The following is a 21683-nucleotide window of genomic DNA, read 5'->3' on the forward strand; positions in this document are numbered from 1 at the left end:
CCAGTTCGCTGTTGAATTTGATCTTCCAAAATGCATCATCTCGCATTTGCCTCGATTGAACTCCATCTGCCATTTCTCCGCCCAAATCTCCAATCTATCTGTATTCTGCTGCATTCTCTGACAGTCCCCTTTACTATCCGCTGCTCCACCAATCTTAGTATCATCTACAAACTTGCTGATCAGTCCATCTATACCTTCCTCCAGATCATTTATGTACATCACAAACAACAGTGGTCCTAACACTGATCCCTGTGGAACGCCACTGATCACAGTTCTCCATTTTGAGAAACTCCCTTCCACTACAACTCTCTGTCTCCTGTTGCCCAGCCAGTTCTCTATCCACCTAGATAGTACACCCTGTAAACCACGCAACTTCATTTTCTCCAACAGCCTACCATGGGGAACCTTATCAAATGCTTTACTGAAGTCCATGTATATGACATCTACAGCCCTTCCCTCATCTATCAACTTTGTCACTTGCTCAAAGAATTCGATCAAGTTGGTAAGACTTGACCTTCCCTGCACAAAAATATGCTGCCTATCACTAATAAGCCCGTTTTCTTCCAAATGTTCTTTGAGAAGGTGACCAAACAGGTAGATGAGAGTAAACCGGTTGATGTGGTATATATGGATTTCAGCAAGGTGTTCGATAAGGTTCCCCACAATAGGCTATTGTACAAAATGCGGAGGAATGGAATTGTGGGAGATATAGCAGTTTGGATCGGAAATTGGCTTGCTGAAAGAAGACAGAGGGTGGTAGTTGTTGGGAAATGTCCATCCTGGAGACCAGTTACTAGTGATGTACCGCAAGGGTCGGTGTTGGGTCCACTGCTGTTTGTCATTTTTATCAATGACCTGGATGAGGGTGTAGAAGGATGGGTTAGTAAATTTGCAAACAACACTAAGGTCGGTGGGGTTGTGGATAGTGACGAAGGATGCTGTGGGTTGCAGAGAGACATAGATAAGCTGCAGAGCTCGGCTGAGAGGTGGTAAATGGAGTTTAACGCGGACAAGTGTGAGGTGATGCACTTTGGTAGGAGTAACCAGAAGGCAAAGTACAGGGCTAATGGTAAGATTCTTAGTAGTGTAGATGAGCAGAGAGATCTCGGTGTGCATGTACACAGATCCTTGAAAGTTGCCACCCAGGTTGACAGGGCTGTTAAGAAGGCATACAGCGTTTTAACTTTTATTAATAGAGGGATTGAGTTCCGGAATCAAGAGGTTATGGTGAAGCTGTACAAAACTCTGGTGCGGCCGCACTTGGAGTATTGTGTACAGTTCTGGTCACGGCATTATAAGAAGGACGTGGAAGCTGTGGAAAGGGTGCAGAGAAGATTTACTAGGATGTTGCCTGGTATGGAGGGAAGGTCTTACGAGGGAAGGCTGAGGGACTTGAGGCTATTTTCATTACAGAGAAGAAGATTGAGAGGTGACTTAATTGAAACATATAAAATAATCAGAGGGTTAGATATGGTGGATAGGGAGAGCCTTTTTCCTAGGATGGTGACGGCGAGCACGAGGCGGCATCGCTTTAAATTGAGGGGTGAAAGGTATAGGACAGATGTCAGAGGTAGTTTCTTTACTCAGAGAGTAGTAAGGGAGTGGAATGCTTTGCCTGCATCGGTAGTAGATTCGCCAACTTTAGGTACATTTAAGGCATCATTGGATAAGCATATGGACGTACATGGAATAGTGTAGGTTAGATGGGCTTGAGATCGGTATGACAGGTCGGCACAACATCGAGGGCTGAAGAGCCTATACTGGCTGTAATGTTCAATGTAAATAGATCCTATCCCTCAGTATCTTTTCCAGCAGCTTCCCTACCACTGACATCAGGCTCACCGGTCTATAGTTACCTGGATTATCCTTGTTACCCTTCTTAAACAAGGGGACAACATTAGCAATTCTCCAGACCTCTGGGACCTCACCCGTGCTTGAGGATGCTGCAAAGATATCTGTTAAGGCCCCAACTATTTCCTCTCTCGCTTCCCTCAATAACCTGGGATAGATCCCATTCGGACCTGGGGACTTGTCCACCTTAATGCCTTTTAGGATACCCAACACTTTCTCCCTCCTCATACCAACTTTCGAGTAATCAAACATCTATCCCTAACCTCAACATCCATCATGTCTCTCTCCTCAGTGAATATCAACACAAAGCACTCGTTAAGAATCTCATTCATTTTCTCTGACTCCTCACATAACTTCCTTCCTTTGTCTTTGGGTGGGCCAAACCTTTCTCTAGTTACCCTCTTTCTCCTTATATACGAATAAAATGCTTTGGGATTTTCCTTAACCCTGTTTGCTAAAGATATTTCGTGATCCCTTGTAGCCCTCTTAATTCCTCATTTCAGATTGGTCCTACTTTCCCGATATTCTTCCAAAGCTTCGTCTGTTTTCAGTCACCTAGACCTTATGTATGCTTCGTTTTCCTCTTTGCTAGTCTCACAATTTCGCCTGTCATCCATGGTTCCCTAATCCTACCTTTTCTATCCCTCATTTTCACAGGGACATGTCTGTCCTGCACTCTAATCAACCTCTCTTGAAAAGCCTCCAACATATCAAACATGGATTTACCCTCAAACAGCTGCTCCCAATCCACATTCCCCAGCTCCTGTCAAATCTTGCTACAGTTGGCTGTTCCCCAGTTTATCACTCTTCCTTTAGGACCACTCTCATCTTTGTCCATGAGTATTCTGTTTAATGCAATGAAGCTCACTATTTCAGTCCCATTAATTTGTGTTTAAAAACAGAATTTTCTAGATTATTCCAACAATTTATTGTCCAATAATGTTTGTTGGATCTGAATCAAAACTAAAAGAACTACGGATGCTGTAAATCAGGAACAAAAACAGAAGTTGCTGGAAAAGTTCAGCAGGTCTGTTCTGAGGAAGGGTCACCGGACCTGAAATGTTAACTCTGATTTTTTTGTTCTCAGATGCTGCCAGACCTGCTGAGCTTTTCCAGCAACTTCTGGTTTTGTTATTGGATCTGAATTTATTTTTTGTCCAATTCTTGCTCTCTTGGGATATTTCTTTATAAAGAAATATTAACTTACTTTAATCACCATTCTATTATCTACTTTTGTTAGCCTGGGTCATTTCAGAAGGTTGTGGATTCAAGTCTCAATCTAAAAACTGAACGTATAATCCAGGATCAACCCAAACCACTAATTGTCAGCTAGGACTCCATGAATGGACCAGGTTAACAGTACCAGTCAGGGAGTGTATACTCTCAGAGATCCACCTGGCTGATATTGTTCCAATCACTGCAGCAGATATTGCACAAATTCTTTTTCTTGGGATCCGCTACTAACCTGATGTTTCAAGTCCACCAAAATATCGCAGTCTGCCATGATTTCTAATAATAGTGCCTTTTTAACATGACATTTCCATCTCCTGATTTATTTTCAGCCTCACATCCTGTCTACTGCTGGGAGGCCCGATTATAACGCCTATCAGGATCCTTTTTTTCTTTTTAGTTCCTCAATTCTATCCACACAGATTCTATGGCTCCTCGTCCTGTATTGCTTCTTGCTGTCAATTTTATTATTGAGACCCTTAGGTCCAATCAGTCCACGCCAACCATGTTCCCAAACTAAACTAGTCCCACCTGCCTGCTCCTGGCCCATATCCCTCCAAACCTTTCCGAATCATATATCTATCCAAATTTCTTTTAAACGTTGTAATTGTGCCCACATCCACCACTTCCTCAGGAAGTTAATTCTTCACACGAACTACCCTCCATGTAAAAAAATTGCCCCTTGTGTCTTTTTTAAATCTCTCTCCTCTCACCTTAAAAATGTGTCCCCTGGTCCTGAAATTCCCCACTTTAGAGAAAAGACAACTATCATCAACTCTATCTATACCCCTCATTATTTAATAAACGTCTATCTGGTCACCTCTCAACCTCCTACACTCCAGTGAAAAAAGTCCCAGCCTATCCAGCCTTTCCTTATAACTCAAACCTTCCATATCCGGCAAGATCCTGGTAAATCTCTCCTGATTCCTGGCCACATAATATCCATCCTATAACTGGGCAACCAGAAAAGGACACTTTACTCCAGAAGAGGCCTCACTTACATCCTGTACAACCTCAACCTATCTGCATGTCCTGTTGATAGTTCACTTAACCTTGGATATTTAGTTCCTGATCATGTTGCAGCCTCACCTCTGCAACAGCCACAATATTGTTCCCGCCAATTTCAGTCTGCACTACAAGCTCATTTAACTTGTTTCATATACTGCAAATATTTAAGTACAACACTCTCCATCCTGCATTGACTGCTCCCCGTTTTGACAGTTATCCCCTTATCTGCTGTGCCTGAAATTAGATTCCTGAACCTTTCCACATGCTCTGTCCCATTATTTGGTCTAGAAATTTTGATAACCTCTCCTCAGCCTTCCTCCTCTGTAACAAGTTTAAAGTCTTTGTTGTCTTGATTTATCTCAATCTGTACCATCAGTTCATTTACCTTTTTTCTCAATGCTTTGTATATTAAGATACAAAGCTTTTAAACATGTTCTATTATTGACTTTCCCTACACTTTTATGGTTCCTTAGTACAACATGACATTCACACATCTGTCGCTTCCTTTACTTTTTTGGTCACAATCGCTAACCAGCAATCCCATCTTCTCTTTAACCTTGGATTTTGTGATTTTCCATGAAATATGAGCAGACATTTGCCCCACCCCACACACAATACAGTTATTATGGTGCCATCACTGAAGCTAGTTTCACAGTCTAGATTTTTGGCTGAAGTGAAGTCCTACCAACTCCCAGTTTTGGGATTTGAATCCAAATCTTAGGGAATTAACCTGGGTCTTGTATATGACATTTTCACTAAACCACTATCCCTCCAGAAACCAGAGACTTTTCTTGATGTGTACTAATGGTTAGGATTTAGGGAGTACAGGGCAATTTCAATATTTGTGGATGATGCAAAAATTGAAAGTATCATGAATTGTGACAAAGTTAGTGATGGCATGCTCAACATCTTAAAACGCATAAAGATTGATAAATCTCTGGGACCTGATCAGGTGTACCCTAGAACTCTGTGGCAAGCTAGGGAAGTGATTGCTGGGCCCCTTGTTGAGATATCTGTAACTTCGATAACCTCAGGGTAAGGCGCCTGAAACTGGGAGTTTGCCAACATTGTGCCACTACTTAAGAAAAGTGGTAGGGAAAAGCCAGGGAACTGCGGGCCAGTGAGCCTGACATCAATGATAGACAAGTTGTTGGAGGGAATCCTGAGGGACGGGATTTACATGTACTTGGAAAGGCAAGGACGGATCAGGGATAATCAACATGGTTTTGTGCATGGGAACTTACGTCTCACTAACTTGTTTGAGTTGTTTGAAGAAATAACAAAAGGAAGAGGATTGATGAGGGCAGAGTGCTGAATTTGAACTAGATTGGATTTTAGTAAGGCTTTCAACAAGGTTCCTCATGGTAGGCCGCTGAGCAAGGTTAGATCATACAGAATATGGGGAGAACTAGCCATTTGGATACAAAATTTGCTCAAAGGTAGAAGACTTAGGGTGATGGTGGAGGGTTGCTTTTCAGACTGGAGACCTCTGGCCAGCGTTGTGTCACAGGGATCGGTGCTGGATCTATTGCTTTTTTTTTCATTTATATAAATGATTTGGATGTGAACATAGGAGATATGGTTCGTAACTTTGCAGCCAAATTTGGAGCTGTAGTGGATGGCCAAGATGGTTAACCTCAGAGTACAAGGGAATCTTGATCAGATGGGCCAATGGCTGAGGAGTGGCAGACGGAGATAGTTTAGATAAATGTGAGGTGCTGCATTTTGAAAAGACAAATCAGAACAGGATTTATACATTTAATGGTAGTGTGTTGCTGAACAAAGAGACCTTGGAGTGTAGGTTCATAGTTCCTTGAATGTGGAGCCCACAGGATAGCGAAGAAGGTGTTTGGTGTGATTGCCTTTATTGGTCAGTGCATTGAGTATTGGAGTTGGGAGGTCACGCTGCAGCTGTACAGAACATTGGTTCAACCACTTTTAGATTATTGCGTGCAGTTCTGGCCTCCCTCCTATAGAAAGGATGTTGTACTAGAAAGGGTTCAGAAAAGATTTGTAAGAATGTTGCCAGGGTTGGAGGGTTTGAGCTATAGAGAGAGGCTGGGATAGGACTATTTTCTCTGGAACACTGGAGGCTGAGGGGTGACCTTGAGAGGTTTATAAAATCATGAGGGGCGTGGATAGGGTAAATAGGCAAGGTCTTTTCCCTGGGGTAGGGAAGTTCAAAACCAGAGATCATAGGTTTCAGGTAAGAGGCGAAAAAATTAGAAGGGTCCTAAGGGGCAACCTTTTTCACTGGGTGGGGGGGGGGGGGGGGGGTGGTGGTGTGTACTGAATGAGTTGTAAGGGGAAGTGATGGAGGTCGGTACAATTCCACCACTTTAAAGGCATCTGGATAGGGGCATGGATAGGAAGGCTTTAGAGGGATATGGGGCAAATGCTGGCAAATGGGACTTGGTTTATATAGGATACCTGGTTGGCATGGAAGAGGTGGACTGAAGGGTATGTTTCAGTGTTATATACATCTATGACTCTATAAACTTGAGGAGGACAGAAACAAGCTTATGAAATAAGTGGACAAGTGAAAGATGAAATTTAAAAAAAAAATTGATCTGAAGTAATTCTGAAAGTATATTGTGGACAATTGGTTTACTCATCCATCGCATATCTGACTGGATGACTTAAAATACTATTAAGCCTTGTTCGCAGTTAGTACATCCTGGTCTTCCTAGATTGCAAACCACAGACGAATAGAAGTGCATATTTTCTTTGCCATAAACTGCTTTCTTAAACACATTTCCCACCACCCTAGCCTAACTTACATCAAGTGTGAGGAGTTCATGGACTTTGGAGTCAAGAAAGTCCAATCTGTCTTGCTCCTCACCTCCAATAGTATACTTGATGACACCTTCTTCAATGCTCTTTCCACCCTAGGCCTGAATTTGCACCTTTCTCTCTTCCCTGACCTATTGCCCCCATGTCCTCTCTAAACTCATCTTGTCCACTAGATCTACCCACTTTTCCCCCAATTTTTTCCCAACTAAACTACAAAATGCCTGGCTTCCCCTCTTGTGAGCTGATATTGCGAATGACATTTTTTCTTTGAGTTTTGTTTTTCTCTCTCCTTTAAATCTGTCAACATCACCCCTCTCCCAAAATAAAATTAACTTGGACCCAAAAATTCCATTCCTAGTTTCCTTTCCTGTTTAAGTCCTTGAACTTTACGAAAGTAGACTGGGAGAATGGAATTGATTGTTCTGCTTTGCAAAGAAATGGTATATACTTGATCATTTGAAATAACCCCCTTTTGAGTTGTAATAAACCCATGCATTTCCAGGGCAAAGAAGTCCACCTGACTGGCACAACATCCACCACCTTAAACATTCACATCCTCCACCACAAGCAGACCCCCAGAAAAAACAGTGTGCGGTATTTACAAGATGCAGTGTGACAACTCACTGAAGCTCCTTCAGCAACACCTCCCAAGTCTATGGCTCTACCACTTTGAAGAATAAGGGCCGCCAACACATGAGAATATCGTCACCTGCACATTCCACTCCAAAGTCAGCAGCTGGGATTGAGGGATGTTGTGTAAAGTTGACCAGGCAGGATTGTGGGATACAGTAGGAAGGCGAGTCGGTGAGGTTGACAGTGACTGAGGGATATGGTAAGACAGTGAGTTGGTGGGATTGAAGGGCACAGTGACTGAATAAATTGATGACATTCTGACTAGTTGAGACTGGGGTATGTGGTCAAAGGGTAGGTGGGTGGAACTGAGGGATATGCTCTGCAAAAAATATACTCAGTAATGCATGATCTGTGGAAATCCATATTCCTCCGCCACCTTTATTACCTGTCTTTCATTTTCATCCTCCAACAGGAGTCGGCCTTCAATGTTTTTCCTGGTCTCCAAGAATGCCATTCGTTGTGCCCGGACAGAAAGGTAGCTTATGAAAAGACTGGCTATATTCATACAAAGCAGCAACAGCATTTTGACATAGATCTGCAACAGCAACACAAAGCATTCTGATTAGAAATTGTGGAGGTGATGGGAAGGCATCTGCCATGTGCTGGGTGTACTGCAAGATCAATGATCAATGAAATGGCACATTTCACAGCACAGTAATATGAAAGAGCTGCTTTTCTATAATACACTCCACTTCTTGCACATGTCCCAAAGTTCGTTATACACAGTCATGTACTTCTTTTACCATTGTAATGTGGAAATATGGCAGCCAATGTGCACACAAGATCTCACAAACACCAATGTGTAATAATTTACTACAATGAAATTGGTTTTGGGATAACTATTAACCAGACACTAAAGATATCCATTCTGAGGAAGAATCATTAATGTTAACTCTGATTTCTCTCCACTGACGCTGTCAGACCTGCTGAGTTTTTCCAGCAAATTCGGTTTTCGTTTTTGATTTCCATGATCCACAATCCTTTCAGTTTTTAGTAAAGATGCCTCAACTGCTCATTTTTCAATTACACTTTCACATATTTAACATCTATATAAAACAGCAAGAATAGTTTCAATTTAATGTTTCACCCAGCACATTAAGCCGTGCAATGCTGAATCATGTTCTCAAGCCAGCAAAGTGATATGTAAACTACAAACTTCTAACTCAGAAAAGAGTGAACCCTCTGAGTCATGTTGGACAGGATGAATTACAGGTAGTCAGGAGGGGGGGTGTGATTCTATTTGAAAGGATGCAAAGACAATCGTAGGAACATAAGAGCAGGAGTAGGCCATTCACCTCCTTGAGGCCAATCCATGATTCTAGATCTTAATTCATCAACTACTTCACCACCACATTCCTGAAGAACAGTTCTGAAGAAAACATATCAGGGTCAAAACGTTAACTCTGTTTTTCTCTCCAGAGGCATTGCCAAACTTGCTGCATTTCTCCAGCAATTCCTGTTTTCATTTCAGATATCCAACATTTGTAGTTTTTAGCTCTATAACAAGTCTGTTTTCTCTTTTCCTCCTTTCTTAAATCGTGGTCTTACATCTCAGACTTCTGAAGGTACAATTGCAGAATAAATACAATTTTGAAAGATACAGTCATGAAATCATTCATACAGCATGGAAGCAGGTCCCTCAGTCCAACTTGTCAGTGCCAAGCAAGTTTCCCAAACTGAACTAGTCCCAATTGTTGCATATGGCCCATATCGCTTTAAACCTTTCGTATTCATGTCGTTATCCAAATGTCTTTTAAATGTTGTAATTGTACCTGCATCTACCACTTCCTTTAGCAGTTCCTTTCACAAATGAGCCACCCTCTGTGTGAAAAATCTTTTTCCTCCCGCTTTAAAAATATGCCCTTTAGTTTTGAACTCACCCACCTGAAGGCAAAGACATTTGCTATTCACCTTATCTATGCCCCTCATGATTTTATTAACGTCTGTAAGCTCACCTCTCAACTTCCAATAGTCAAGAGGCACTGAAGAAATTCACCAAAGATCCTCAGACAGCACCTTCCAACCCACAAACACTTTCATCTCGAAGGACAAGGGCAGCAGACATATGGGATCACCATCAGCTCCAAGTTCCCCACCAAGCCACTCACCATCCTAAATAGGAAATATATCACCATTTCTTCACTGTCAAGTTCCTGGAATTCCCTCCCTAAGGGTATTGTGGGTCAACTTATAGCAGGTGGACCGCAGCAGTTCAAGAAAGCATCTCACCACCACTTTTTCAAGGGCAAATAGGGTCGGGCAACAAATGCTCACGGCTAGTGATGCCCATATCCCACAAATGAACAGAGAAAAAACAATGCGCCTAGGTATAGTGAAAAGTTTTGTTTAGCATGCAGTACAACAATTCATACCATTTTAAGAGCATTAGGGTCATAGAACAAAATGAAGAATACAATATTTTAACTGTTGAGAAGGTGCACATACAGTAAAATGAACATTAAATTTAAAATGTGAGCGGTCCATTGAGAAATGTAATGAAATTGGAGAAGCAGCTGTTCTTGAATCTATTCATATATATGTATACAAACTTTTATACCTTCTGCCTAATGGATGAGGGTATAACTGGAGTGGGTAGGGCCTTTGATTATGTTGTTTGCTTTCCTGAAACAGTGGGAAGTGAGGATAGAGTCAGAGTCATAGTCAAAGAGAAATACAGCAGGACTGTCAGCCCAATCTGGTCCATGCTGACCATGGCGCCCACTCAGCTAGTTCCAACTGCCTGCATTTGGTCCATTTCCCTCTAAACCCTTCCCATCCATGTATGTATTCAATTTTTTTTTAATGTTGCTATTGTATCTGTCTCAACTACTTTCTCTGGCAGCCTCTGGTGATGTATTTTGGAAGGTCGAATTTGAAAGCTGAGTACAGTATTAAGGATAGGATTCTTGGCAGTGTGGAGGAACAGAGGGATCTTGGCGTGCAGATACATAGATCCCTTAAAATGGCCACCCAAGTGGACAGGGTTGTTAAGAAAGCATATGGTGTTTTGGCTTTCATTAACAGGAGGATTGAGTTTAAGAGTCGTGAGATATTGTTGCAGCTCTATAAAACTTTGGTTAGACCGCACTTAGAATACTGCGTCCAGTTCTGGGCGCCCTATTATGGGAAAGATGTGGATGCTTTGGAGAGGATTCAGAGGAGGTTTACCAGGATGCTGCCTGGACTGGAGGGCTTATCTTATGAAGAGAGGTTGACTGAGCTCGGACTTTTTTCATTGGAGAAAAGGAGGAGGAGAGGGGACCTAATTGAGGTATACAAGATAATGAGAGGCATAGATAGAGTTGATAGCCAGAGACTATTTCCCAGAGCAGAAATGGCTAACACGAGGGGTCATAGTTTTAAGCTGGTTGGAGGAAAGTATAGAGGGGATGTCAGAGGCGGGTTCTTTACACAGAGAGTTGTGAGAGCATGGAATGCGTTGCCAGCAGCAGTTGTGGAAGCAAGGTCATTGGGGACATTTAAGAGACGTGCTGGACATGCATATGGTCACAGAAATTTGAGGGTGCATACATGAGGATCAATGGTCGGCACAACATCGTGGGCTGAAGGGCCTGTTCTGTGCTGTACTGTTCTATGTTCTATGTTCTATGTTCTATTCCATACATGTACCACTATCTGCTTGAAGAAGTTGTCCCTCAGGTCCTTCTTAAATCTTTCCATACTCACCTTAACCCTATGCCCTCTAGTTTTCAATTCCCCATCCCTGGGAAAAAGACTATATGCAGTCATCCTATCAATGCCCACCATGATTTTATTTACCTCAATAAGGTCATCCCTCATTCTCCTATGTTCCAAGGATTAAAGTCCTATCCTGGCCAATCTCTTCCTATAACTCAGCCGTACTAGTCCTGACAACATCCTCGTAAATCTTCTTTCCACACTTTTCAGTTTAACCGTGGCTTTCCTATAACAGGGTGTACAAAGATTTACACAATGCTCCAAATGCAGCCTCACCAACAACTTATTTACAGTTGTATAGGACTTTTTAGGCCACATTTGGAGTACTGTGTACAGTTCTGGTCGCCACATTACCAAAAGGATGTGGATGCTTTGGAGAGGGTGCAGAGGAGGTTCACCAGGATGCTGCCTGGTATGGAGGGTGCTAGCTATGAAGAGAGGTTGAGTAGATTAGTATTATTTTCATTAGAAAGATGGAGATTGAGGGGGGACCTGATTGAGATGTACAAAATCATGAGGGGTATAGACAGGGTGGATAGCAAGAAGCTTTTTCCCAGAGTGGGAGACTCAATTACTAGGGGTCATGAGTTCAAAGTGAGAGGAGGAAAGTTTATGGGAGAAATGCGTGGCAAGTTCTTTACACAGAGGGTGGTGGGTGCCTGGAATGCATTGCCAGCGGGGGTGGTAGATGCAAACACGATAGTGTCTTTTAAGATGTATCTGGACAGGTACATGGATGGGTGGGGAACAAATGGACACAGACCCTTAGAAACTAGATGGCACGTTAGACAGAGGATCTCGATCGGCGCAGGTTTGTAGGGCCGAAGGGTCTGTTCCTGTGCTGTAATTTTCTTTGTTCTTTGTTATACACCTGTAACATTACATCTCAATTCCTGTACTCAATGCCTCAACTGTTGGAGGCCAGCGTACTAAATGCCTTCTCCACCATCCCATCTACCTGTGATGCCACTTTCAACAAACTATGCACTTGTACTCCTAGGTATCTCTGCTCCCCAACAGTCCTCAAAACCTGATCACCTTATCACTGATACAGTCCTGAAGACCTTCCCATTTACTGTATAAGTCCCACCTTGGTTTCATTTTCCAAATTGCAACACCTCACACCTATCTGTATTGAATTGCATTTAACAATCCTCAGCCCACCTCTCCATCTGATCAAGATTCCTCTGTAATTTTTGATAACCTTCCTTGCTATCAACTATACGTCCTAATTTTGTATCACCTGCAAACTTATTATTCATGCCTTGTAAATTCACATCCAGATAATTTATGTAAAGAGCAAATAACAAAGGTCCCAGCATCAACCCCTGCGGCACACCACTAACCACAGGTCTCCAGTCTGAGAAACAACCTGCAACCATCACTGTCTTCTTCCTACCATTGAGCCAATTTTGTATCCAATTAGCTAGCTCTCTCTGGATCACATGCGACCAAACTTTCATGACTAGCCTGCCATGCGGGACCTCGTCAAAGGCCTTACTAAAGTCCATATAGACAATATTCACTGACCTACCCTCATCCATTTCTTGGTTACGTCTTCGAAAAACTCTAAAAGATTTGTCAGACATTGCTTCCCATGCACAAATCCATGCTTTCTATCCCTAATCAGACCTTGACCATCCAAATATTGGTTGTTCCTGTCCCTCAGAATCCTATCGAGTAACTTGCCTATGATGTCAGGCTCACTGGCCTGTAGTTCCCTGGCTTGTCTTTGCTACCTTTCTTAAACAATGGAACAACATTAACCATCCTCCAGTCTTCTGCAACTTCATCGGTGGCTGACCGAGTCAATGGATAGGAGGCTGGTTTGTGTGATGGACTGCGCTGTGTTCACAACTCTCTGTAGTTTCTTGCAGTGTTGGGAAAAGCAGTTGCCAAACCATGCTATGATGCATCCAGATTGAATTCTTTCTATGACGCATCAATAAAATTTGGTGACAGTCCTAGTAGATATGCCAAATTTCATGAGCTGCCTCATGAAGTTGTGAATGTATAAGGAGTACAGTAGAGGTCTGAGTACACATATCTTGTGGGGCACTCACGATGAGGATTACAGTGTAGGATGTGTTTTTGCCTAATCTTAATGATTGTGGTCTATGGGTCAGGAAGTCGAGGATCCAGTTAGAGAGGGTGGAGCCAAGAACTAGGTCTCAGAGTTTAGAGATGAGTTTGTTTGGTGTTATGGTGTTGTAGATGGAACTGTAGTCAATAATTAGGATCTTGACATAGGTATCCTTGTTATCTGGGGATGTTCCAGGGATGAATGTGGGGCCAGGGAAATGGTATCTGCTGTGGATCTGTTGTGCCAGCAGGCAAATTGCAAATGATCAAGGCAATTTGGCATGCTGGAAGCACTTCATAATTATGGAGTTCAAAGCCACCAGCAGCTGTCATTCAGGCATGCTGCATAATTTTTCTTTGGAACTGGAATGATGGTGGTCTTCTTGAAGTAGGTGGGGACTTCTAAATGTAGTAAGGAGGGGTTAAAGAAGTCTACAAATACACCTGCCAACTGGTCCATGCAGGATCTCAGTGCACGGCCGGGGATTCTGTCCGGGCTGGTCACTTTTCATGGGTTCACTCTTAAGAAGGCTGATCTAACGTTTGCTCTGGTGAGCATGGGTACAGGTGCATCTGAGGCTGACATTGATTCATTGCCTTTCTGTTCAAAGCAACTGCTCACTTGATCAGGTCCTGGAGATTTATCCACCTTTATGTTTCTTAAGACCTCCAGCATCTCCTCTTCTGTAATGTGGATCATTTTCAAGACATCAATATTTATTTCACCGAGTTCCCTGGCCTCCATTTCTTCCTCCACAGTAAAAACTAATGTGAAATATTCATTGAGTATCCTCCCATCTCCTGTGGTTCCACATGTAGACAAACTTGTTGATCTTTGAGAGGCCCTATTCTCTCCCCAGTTGCTCTTTTACTCTTAATGTACTTGTAGAATCTCTTCAGATTATCCTTAACCTATCTAGGTTATCTATCTCTTATCCCCTTTTTGCCCTCCAGAATTCTCTTGAGAATGCCACTACACCCCTTATACTCTTCAAGAGATTCACTTGATCCAATTGTCTATACCCAATAGATAACTCCTTCTTACTCTTGACCAGAACCTCAATATCTTTAATCTTCCACAGTTCCCCAATCTTACCAGCCTTACCCGTCACTCTAACAAGGAACATAATGCTTCTGTACCCTCGGTATCTCACTTTTGAAAGTGTCTCACACGCCAGTTGTTGTCCCTGTACCTGAAAACAGTCTACTCCCATCAACCCTTGAAAGTTCCTGTCTCAGACCATCAAAATTTGCCTTATTCCATTTAAGAGCTGTAAGTTTTATTTAAGGCCAATCCTTTTCCATCAATCTTTTAAAACTAACGGAATTATTATCACTGGACCCAAAATGCTCCCTCACCCACACTTCAGTCACTTGCCCTGCCTTATTTGCTAAGAGAAAGTCCTCCTATAGTAGGTATATCTACATAGCGATAAAGAATATTTTCGTGAACACATGTAACAAATTCCTCTCTATCCAAGCCCTTAACACTATGGTAGTCCCAGTCTATGTTTGGAAAGTTAAAATCCCCTACCATTACAACCCTGTTAATCTTCCATATACCTGAGATCTCCCTGCGTAATTGATCCTCAATTCCTCCGCAACTACTACGGGGCCTATAGCACAATCCCATCAAAATGATCATCCCTTCTTATTTCTGAGTTTCACCCATACAGTTTCACTGGATAATCCCTCAAAAATATCCTCTCTAAGTACACTAGTAATGGTTTCCTTAATCAAAAACACTATTCCCCTCCTCTTTTGCCTCACCTTCTAGCCTTCCTATAACATCTAAATCCAGAAACATTGAGCTACCAGTCCTGTTCCTCTCCCATCTATGTTTCTGTAATAGCCATAATGTCCCAGTGCCATGTTCCCATACATGCCCTGAGTTCATCTGTTACCTGTAAGACACCTTGCATTGAAATAAATGCAGTTTAATTCATCAAAGTTACATCTGACTTGGTCTTACCTGCCTTTTCTATTTAACTTGCTCTTTTTAAATTCAGAACCATTCGCATCTGTCTTCCTATTCTCACTACAACTTGGGATCCCCCTCTACATTAACCACCACCACCCCTTTTAGTTTAAAGACTCCCAAATTATGTTAGCAAATCTCCCCAACAGGATATTGGAACCTTCCAGATCAAGTGAAGCCCACCCTTTTGGACAGGTCTTTTCTGCCCCAGAAGAGATTCAATTGATACAAAAATCTGAATCCTTGCCCATTACACCAGCCATTGATTTGTCGGCCCTATCTTATTATTCCTACTCTCACCAGCACATAGGACTGGGAGTAATTAAGCAATTGCTGCCTTTCAGAGGATCTGCTTTTTAACCTTCTACCTAACTTCCTATATTCATTCTGCAAAGCCTAAACTCTTCCCCCTTTCCCTTATTATGTTGTGAGTCTTAGCATTTAGAGAATTGTAAAATGCAGTAAAGGGGCAGACCAAAAAAATTGATAAAGGGAAAACCTAAACATAAAATACCAAGAACCATAAAAAAATCAACGGTAAAATGCTCTATGGTTATTTTAAAACAAAAAGAATATCAAAGTACTACAGGCAGAGATAGGAACATTTATACAAGGAGTCAAAGAAATGGCAGAGAAGCTAAACAAGTACTCAGAAATAAAAAGAACTGGAGATGCTGGAGTCAGAGATAACACAGTGTGGAGCTGGAGGACAACAGCAGGCCGGGCAGCATCAGAGGAGCAGGAATGTGGTCTATTGCATCTGCAATAGAGACCAAGTGGAGGCTCAGAGATCACTTTGTACAGCATCTGCGCTCTGTTCATGAAAAACGACAACACCTTCTGGTCGTGAACCATTTCAACTCCCCCTCCCACTCCCTGGGTGACATGTCCATCCTGGGCCTCCTCCAGTGTATTAATGACGCCACCCGGAAACTAGAAGAGCAGCACCTCATATTCCACCTGGGGAGCCTACAGATCAATGGCCTAAATGTGGATTTTACCAGTTTCGAAAACTTCCCACGTCCCAGCCTCATCCCATGATCAACCCTCCCTCTCATTCTCACCTCCTTGACCTGACACAATTTGTCCATCTTCTCTCCCATCTATCCGCTCCTTCTACCTCACTGACCAATTCCCACCACTCCCAACCTGCACTCACCTATCAGCTTCCCACCTACCTTTCCCAGCCTCACTCCTCCTCTCTCTGTAATTCTGAACTCCCTTCACACCCACCCTCTATTTCTGAAGAAGGGTCCTGGCCTGAAAAGTCAGCTAAATAAATACTGTGTCTGTCTTCATAGAGGATGACACAAGAGGCCTCAATGAGATATTTAAGATCCAAGGGTGTCTTGACAATGTGGAATGGACAGAAGTTAGTATTAGCCAAGAAAGTAGCATTGTGGAAATTAATGACACTGAGAAGTTAACAAATCAAGGAAATCCAATGACTTTCACCCTAAAGCAGTGAAGGAGTTGGTCACAGAGATACTGGATGCGTTAGTGATCGCAAGTCAGTCAGATAGATGGGTGACTGTCAGGACATATAAGAAGATAGTTCGGGGGCTTTCTGTGACTATTCCTCTCTCAAACAGATATCCTATTTGACATTTTCCCAGCCGCTATCAATTCTGAGGAAGGGTCACCAGACCTGAAACATTAACTCTGTTTTTCCCTTCACAGATGATGTCAGACTTGCTGAACTTTTCCAGCAACTTTGGTTTTGTTCCTGATTACAGTATCTGCAGTTCTTTTGGGTTTTATTTTGTATACTAATTGGGTACTGTTGAGAAGGATTGTCTCTCAGTGGAAAATAGGAAGGCACCAAGAATGAATCTTAAGTGGGGTTTGTCAAGATTCAAATGAGTAATTGTTCTAGGGGACTCTCCTGTCAGGGGTACAGACACGAGATTCTGCAGCTGTGAGCGTAGGATAGCATGTTGCCTCTCTGGTGCAAGGGTCAAGGACGTCTCAAAATAGGTGCAGCAATTTATCAAAGGGGAAAGTGAGGGAAGCTTTTCTGGCAATTTTATAAGAGGTGAGGAATGAAAAATAAAAGCTAGCCTAGTCAGCGATGCCCACATTCATCAGTTAGTGAAAAAGCAATAGAGCAAGGCCATTCGGCCCATCAAGTCTGCTTTGCCATTCAATTATGGTTGGTATGTTTCTCAACCCCATTCTCATGCCTTCTTCCTGTAACCCTTGATCTCCTTACCAGATAAGAACCTATCTGTCACTGCCTTAAACAGACTCAATAATTTGGCCTCCACAGCTTACTGCAGCAATGAGTTCCATAGATTCACCCCCCATCTGGTTAAGAAATTCTTCTTCATCTCAGTTCTAAAGGGCAGTTCTTTCATTCTGAAGCTGTTCATCTGGATCCTGGTCTCTTCTACTAGTGAAAACATCTTCTCCAAATCCACTCTATCCAGGCCACCCGGTATTCTGTCAATTTCAATGAGATACTTGCTTACTATGATCTGCCTGAACCACTCATAAACAAACATTGTACTGTATTTTGGTGCATGTGACACTAAATCAATCAATCAATCATGAAGCCATGGTTTGTCTCCCATCCTGTAGGCTGAGGGATATGCTCAGCCATGAGGTTTCAAATTGTAGTTAAGTACAATTCGACCATGTCCCACAGAGCATCATCAATGCCCAATCATGAGTTGTTAGGAGCTATTCTAAATCTACCATGTTTAGAATGATAGTCATGACACAGAAATGATGGAAAGTACGCTCAATGTGAAAGAGGAATTTCATCTTTACAAATTTTATATCGTGGTCACTTCTACCAGTACTTTTGTGAACTGGTGTTTCTGTGGTTGGTAGGTTTGTGAGAATCAGATCAAGTGTTTTTTTTCTTATTGTTTCCCTTACCATCTGCAACATGCTCTTTGGTATTGGAGAGCTCGATCAGTAGTACCATCATTGGCTGAGGGCAAGACAGCAGATAGCTAGCACGGGATTTTACCAGATGTGGTGGGAGTGCATGAGGCCCAGAGTCATTTTTGAGGACTCCATGGGCAACTCCTTCCCAGATGTCCAGTATTGTCCAAATGGAACAGGGCCTGAAAGGTGGCAAAGGAGTCTAGGTGATCTGTACAGTAGGATTGATTTGGTGAGTATGACTGTGTCAGGCTGTTGTTTGACCAGTCTGTGGAATGGATAACCACATTTTCACACAAACAGCAAGTCATTCGGACATTGAACATAGAACAGTATAACACAAGAACGTGTCCTTCCACACACCATTTCTGTGCTGACCACGATGCCATCGTAATCTAATCCCATTTACATGCACACAGTCCATATAAACCCCTATTCTCAGCCTGATCGTGTCTGACTAAATGACTTTTAAACCTTTTCATTATATCTACTTCTATCACCTCCCACGACAGCGTGTTCCAAGCATTTAGCATCCTCAATGTAAAAAAACTTGCCTCGCACATCTTTTAGCACTCCACTTCAACCTATGTCCCCTCGTATTTGACATTTACACTCCCCAAAAAAACTGATTATCCATCCTTTCTGTGCCTCTATAATTATACATACTTCTATTAGCCTTTGACATTCTAGTGAAAACAATCCTACTCTGTTGATACTCTGCAATCCAGACAACATCCTCATAAACCTCATTTGCACCTTCTCCAAATCCTCCACATCCTTCCAATACTGTGGCAACTAGAACTGCCCACAATGCTCCCTAACATTTGATATATTAGGAAGGAGAACATATTGGTTCAACAAGGCTGAGTTTATCATTGACATTTCCACAGCCTAAGTTGACACCAGATTAGTCTAGTTGCATTCCTTATTGACTTTTCTGTACCAGTTTTGTGCAACCTGTGTCTCACTAGATGATTTCTGGTGGTATTTAACAGGGCATTGCTGAGGGTGTGCATAAAAACGGTGGCCAGACTAGGGAAGGATATCAGGTTTCTCTACTTAAGGGACATCGCTATACCAGATGGGTTATAGGACCATTGATGATAGTTTTATGATCACCATTTCTGGAAGTAGCTCATTACAAATTTGGAGGAAAGCAAACGGTGAAGAGTATGTGAATAAGAAGACAAATGACAGATACAATTTAATATTGAAATGTGTGAGTTAGAAGGGATCAGGAGAGGCAAAAAATAAACCTAATGGCACAAGTTCTAAAGAGTGCTTTGGGACACCAGTGATCTGAGAATTCACAAGTGTCAATGATCATGGGATGGTATCTGTGAACTTGAGCTTAAGTGGAGTCACTAAGTGCCAAAGCAGCAAAGTTATGCTGAACCTTGAAAAAACTTTGGTTGTTCACCAACTATTACATTCAGTTGTGGTGATTACAATTTATGAAAGAGAAAGGGTATTGGGAGTGCAGTGAAGATTTACCAGATGGTTCAGGGTTAAGGTATATTAATTAAAAGGTATGTTCAAAAAGATGTGCACATCTTCCTTGGATCAAAAGAAGCTGAGGAAAATTTGGTAGAGAAGAACAAAATTATGCTACATCTCACCCCACTTACGTTCATAATTAAAATAGCTCTTTTATTAAGCTAAAGCACATTATTGTAGGCTAACCTACAGTTCAGGTGGATTGGAAAAGAGGTAATAATGGAGAAGTACCTGATGGAGAAGAATGGCACCTCTGGAATATCGAAATCCTTCAATTACTAAGTGAACTATTGAGGATATGGAGCCAGCAAGGATACCCCAAAACAGCGGGATAGGGAGCATGGTATAAGTGCCGAATACAATGAATAGAATGAACCAGGTCTCATTGGTTTCCAAGCCCATGCCCCAGGTCAGGAGAATCTGTAGAGACTGATAGAACCAGGTAGCAAGTCCAAGATATTGCAGATAGTTGTGTGATATGGCATCTTTGCCGGCTTGCACCAGAAAACACAACATGGAAGAGAACAGAATGAATAAGCCAGTCACCCCAGTCAGTAAGGGCTCAATCAGTTCAGGTGCAACAACGAAAAATAACATCGTAATGTTAAACTTGGTGAAGCAATCTATGATGTTCATCATCATAAGAGAGATACGTCTCTGACGGGCAAAGTAGCGCTGGTACAGCTTCTCCAAATCATTGGACTTGAATGTCTGGTTTATGGTGGGCAGTAAGACTCCCAAGCAGCTATAACCAGGAGACACGAAGATGTCAGACATCCTCTCGCTGACGGGTGCTGTCGCGAATACAGTCGGGTAGATGGAGCTCTTAGCCCTGCCGGTGAGCTTGGACTGGATTTGCTGGTTGATGTCCTCGATATACTCATTCTTGATGGTGAACCTCCGTTTTGGCACGCCATCACTATCGGTCAGCCGCTCTTGCCGTTTACTGATGACATTGACGATGTTTTGCCACTGACGGGACTGTGTGGGGCTGTGATGTGACATTGCGACAGTGGTCGTTTGCAACTCCGTAGACTCCACTAACGTTTCCATGTTTCGGTTCTCAGTGTACCCGCTGAACTACAGATAGTCTGAAGACACGTTGGGGGCGAGAGGCTGAAACTCTCGCTGTCTTAATATTCCAACTTTGACAAACTCGGAAACCGCATGATTCTGCAGGGATTGGCCAATTGTTCCCAATTTCAAGGCATTCACTTTAAGCGAATTACAGCTTTATCACAATGTAAGGACTGAAATAAGAATAAACGAGTGATCAAAAACAGCGCACCCACTTTCATGTCTGTTCCAGTTAATAACCTCTGTGACTCTATGTCTGGGCTGCTCGGGTTTGGTGGAGAGCTGTCGCTATCCAGCGTGCTGAAACGTGCTGGGGCCTTGCTGATGTTGACTCCACCCGATCCCTTGAGCCAGCTCTGCCTCCAGCCACAGGTCACTTGTGACAGCCCCGCAGCCTTGTTCGGTCACAATGGCAGTCAGGGCCTCAGCTCACACGCCAAACACCATTGTTAGCGTCGGCAAGTCCTATCACTGAGCAGAGAGGTGATCAAAGCTTTGCATCGCTAAATCCCATTGGGCAGCTAACTCATGAGCTCATTGGTTGACACTCGACAATATGGTGCTGACGGATTTGGCCGCAAGCTAGGAATCTTTCAGACTCAAGAGCACCGCTAAGCAATTGCGACAACCTCACGCCCTAACTCTCTTCAGTATTGCTGAGACCTTCCATCTTGCGACGCACACTAAATCCAACCACTCTCAGTAGCATCAGGCAGAGGATCCTACTTCCGTTCGGGGGAATCTGCATTAATCGGCTGAAGTGTATTATCTAAACCGATGGGTAAGAAAAGGTTGAAAGGAGATTTCACAGACGAATTCAAAATAGTAGCCCGAATAGAGAGAATCTATTCTCATTGGTGGAAGGACCAAGAATAGAGAACACACGTAAGGGAATTGGCATCCAAATGAACACCTCCCTTCCACAGAGGAGCGATTCAGATTT

At 42.7% G+C, this 21683-nt stretch overlaps 1 protein-coding gene across 1 annotated transcript in view; it reads right to left on the minus strand.

Annotated features, from left to right (window-relative positions):
- Nucleotides 1-21176, minus strand: part of LOC125455212 (adenylate cyclase type 8-like) — a 163959-nt gene extending 142783 nt beyond the window's left edge. Inside the window, exons 1-2 of the mRNA XM_048536930.2 lie at nucleotides 19895-21176; nucleotides 7901-8050 (exon numbers count right to left, since the gene is read on the minus strand). Coding sequence (XP_048392887.1) covers nucleotides 7901-8050; nucleotides 19895-20716 — 972 coding nt within the window. The 5' untranslated portion in view covers nucleotides 20717-21176. The remainder of the gene's footprint in view (nucleotides 1-7900; nucleotides 8051-19894) is intronic.
- Between the last annotated feature and the right edge of the window lie 507 nt (nucleotides 21177-21683).

The sequence above is a fragment of the Stegostoma tigrinum genome, chromosome 9 (assembly GCF_030684315.1).
Source record: "Stegostoma tigrinum isolate sSteTig4 chromosome 9, sSteTig4.hap1, whole genome shotgun sequence".
Taxonomy (NCBI): domain Eukaryota; kingdom Metazoa; phylum Chordata; class Chondrichthyes; order Orectolobiformes; family Stegostomatidae; genus Stegostoma; species Stegostoma tigrinum.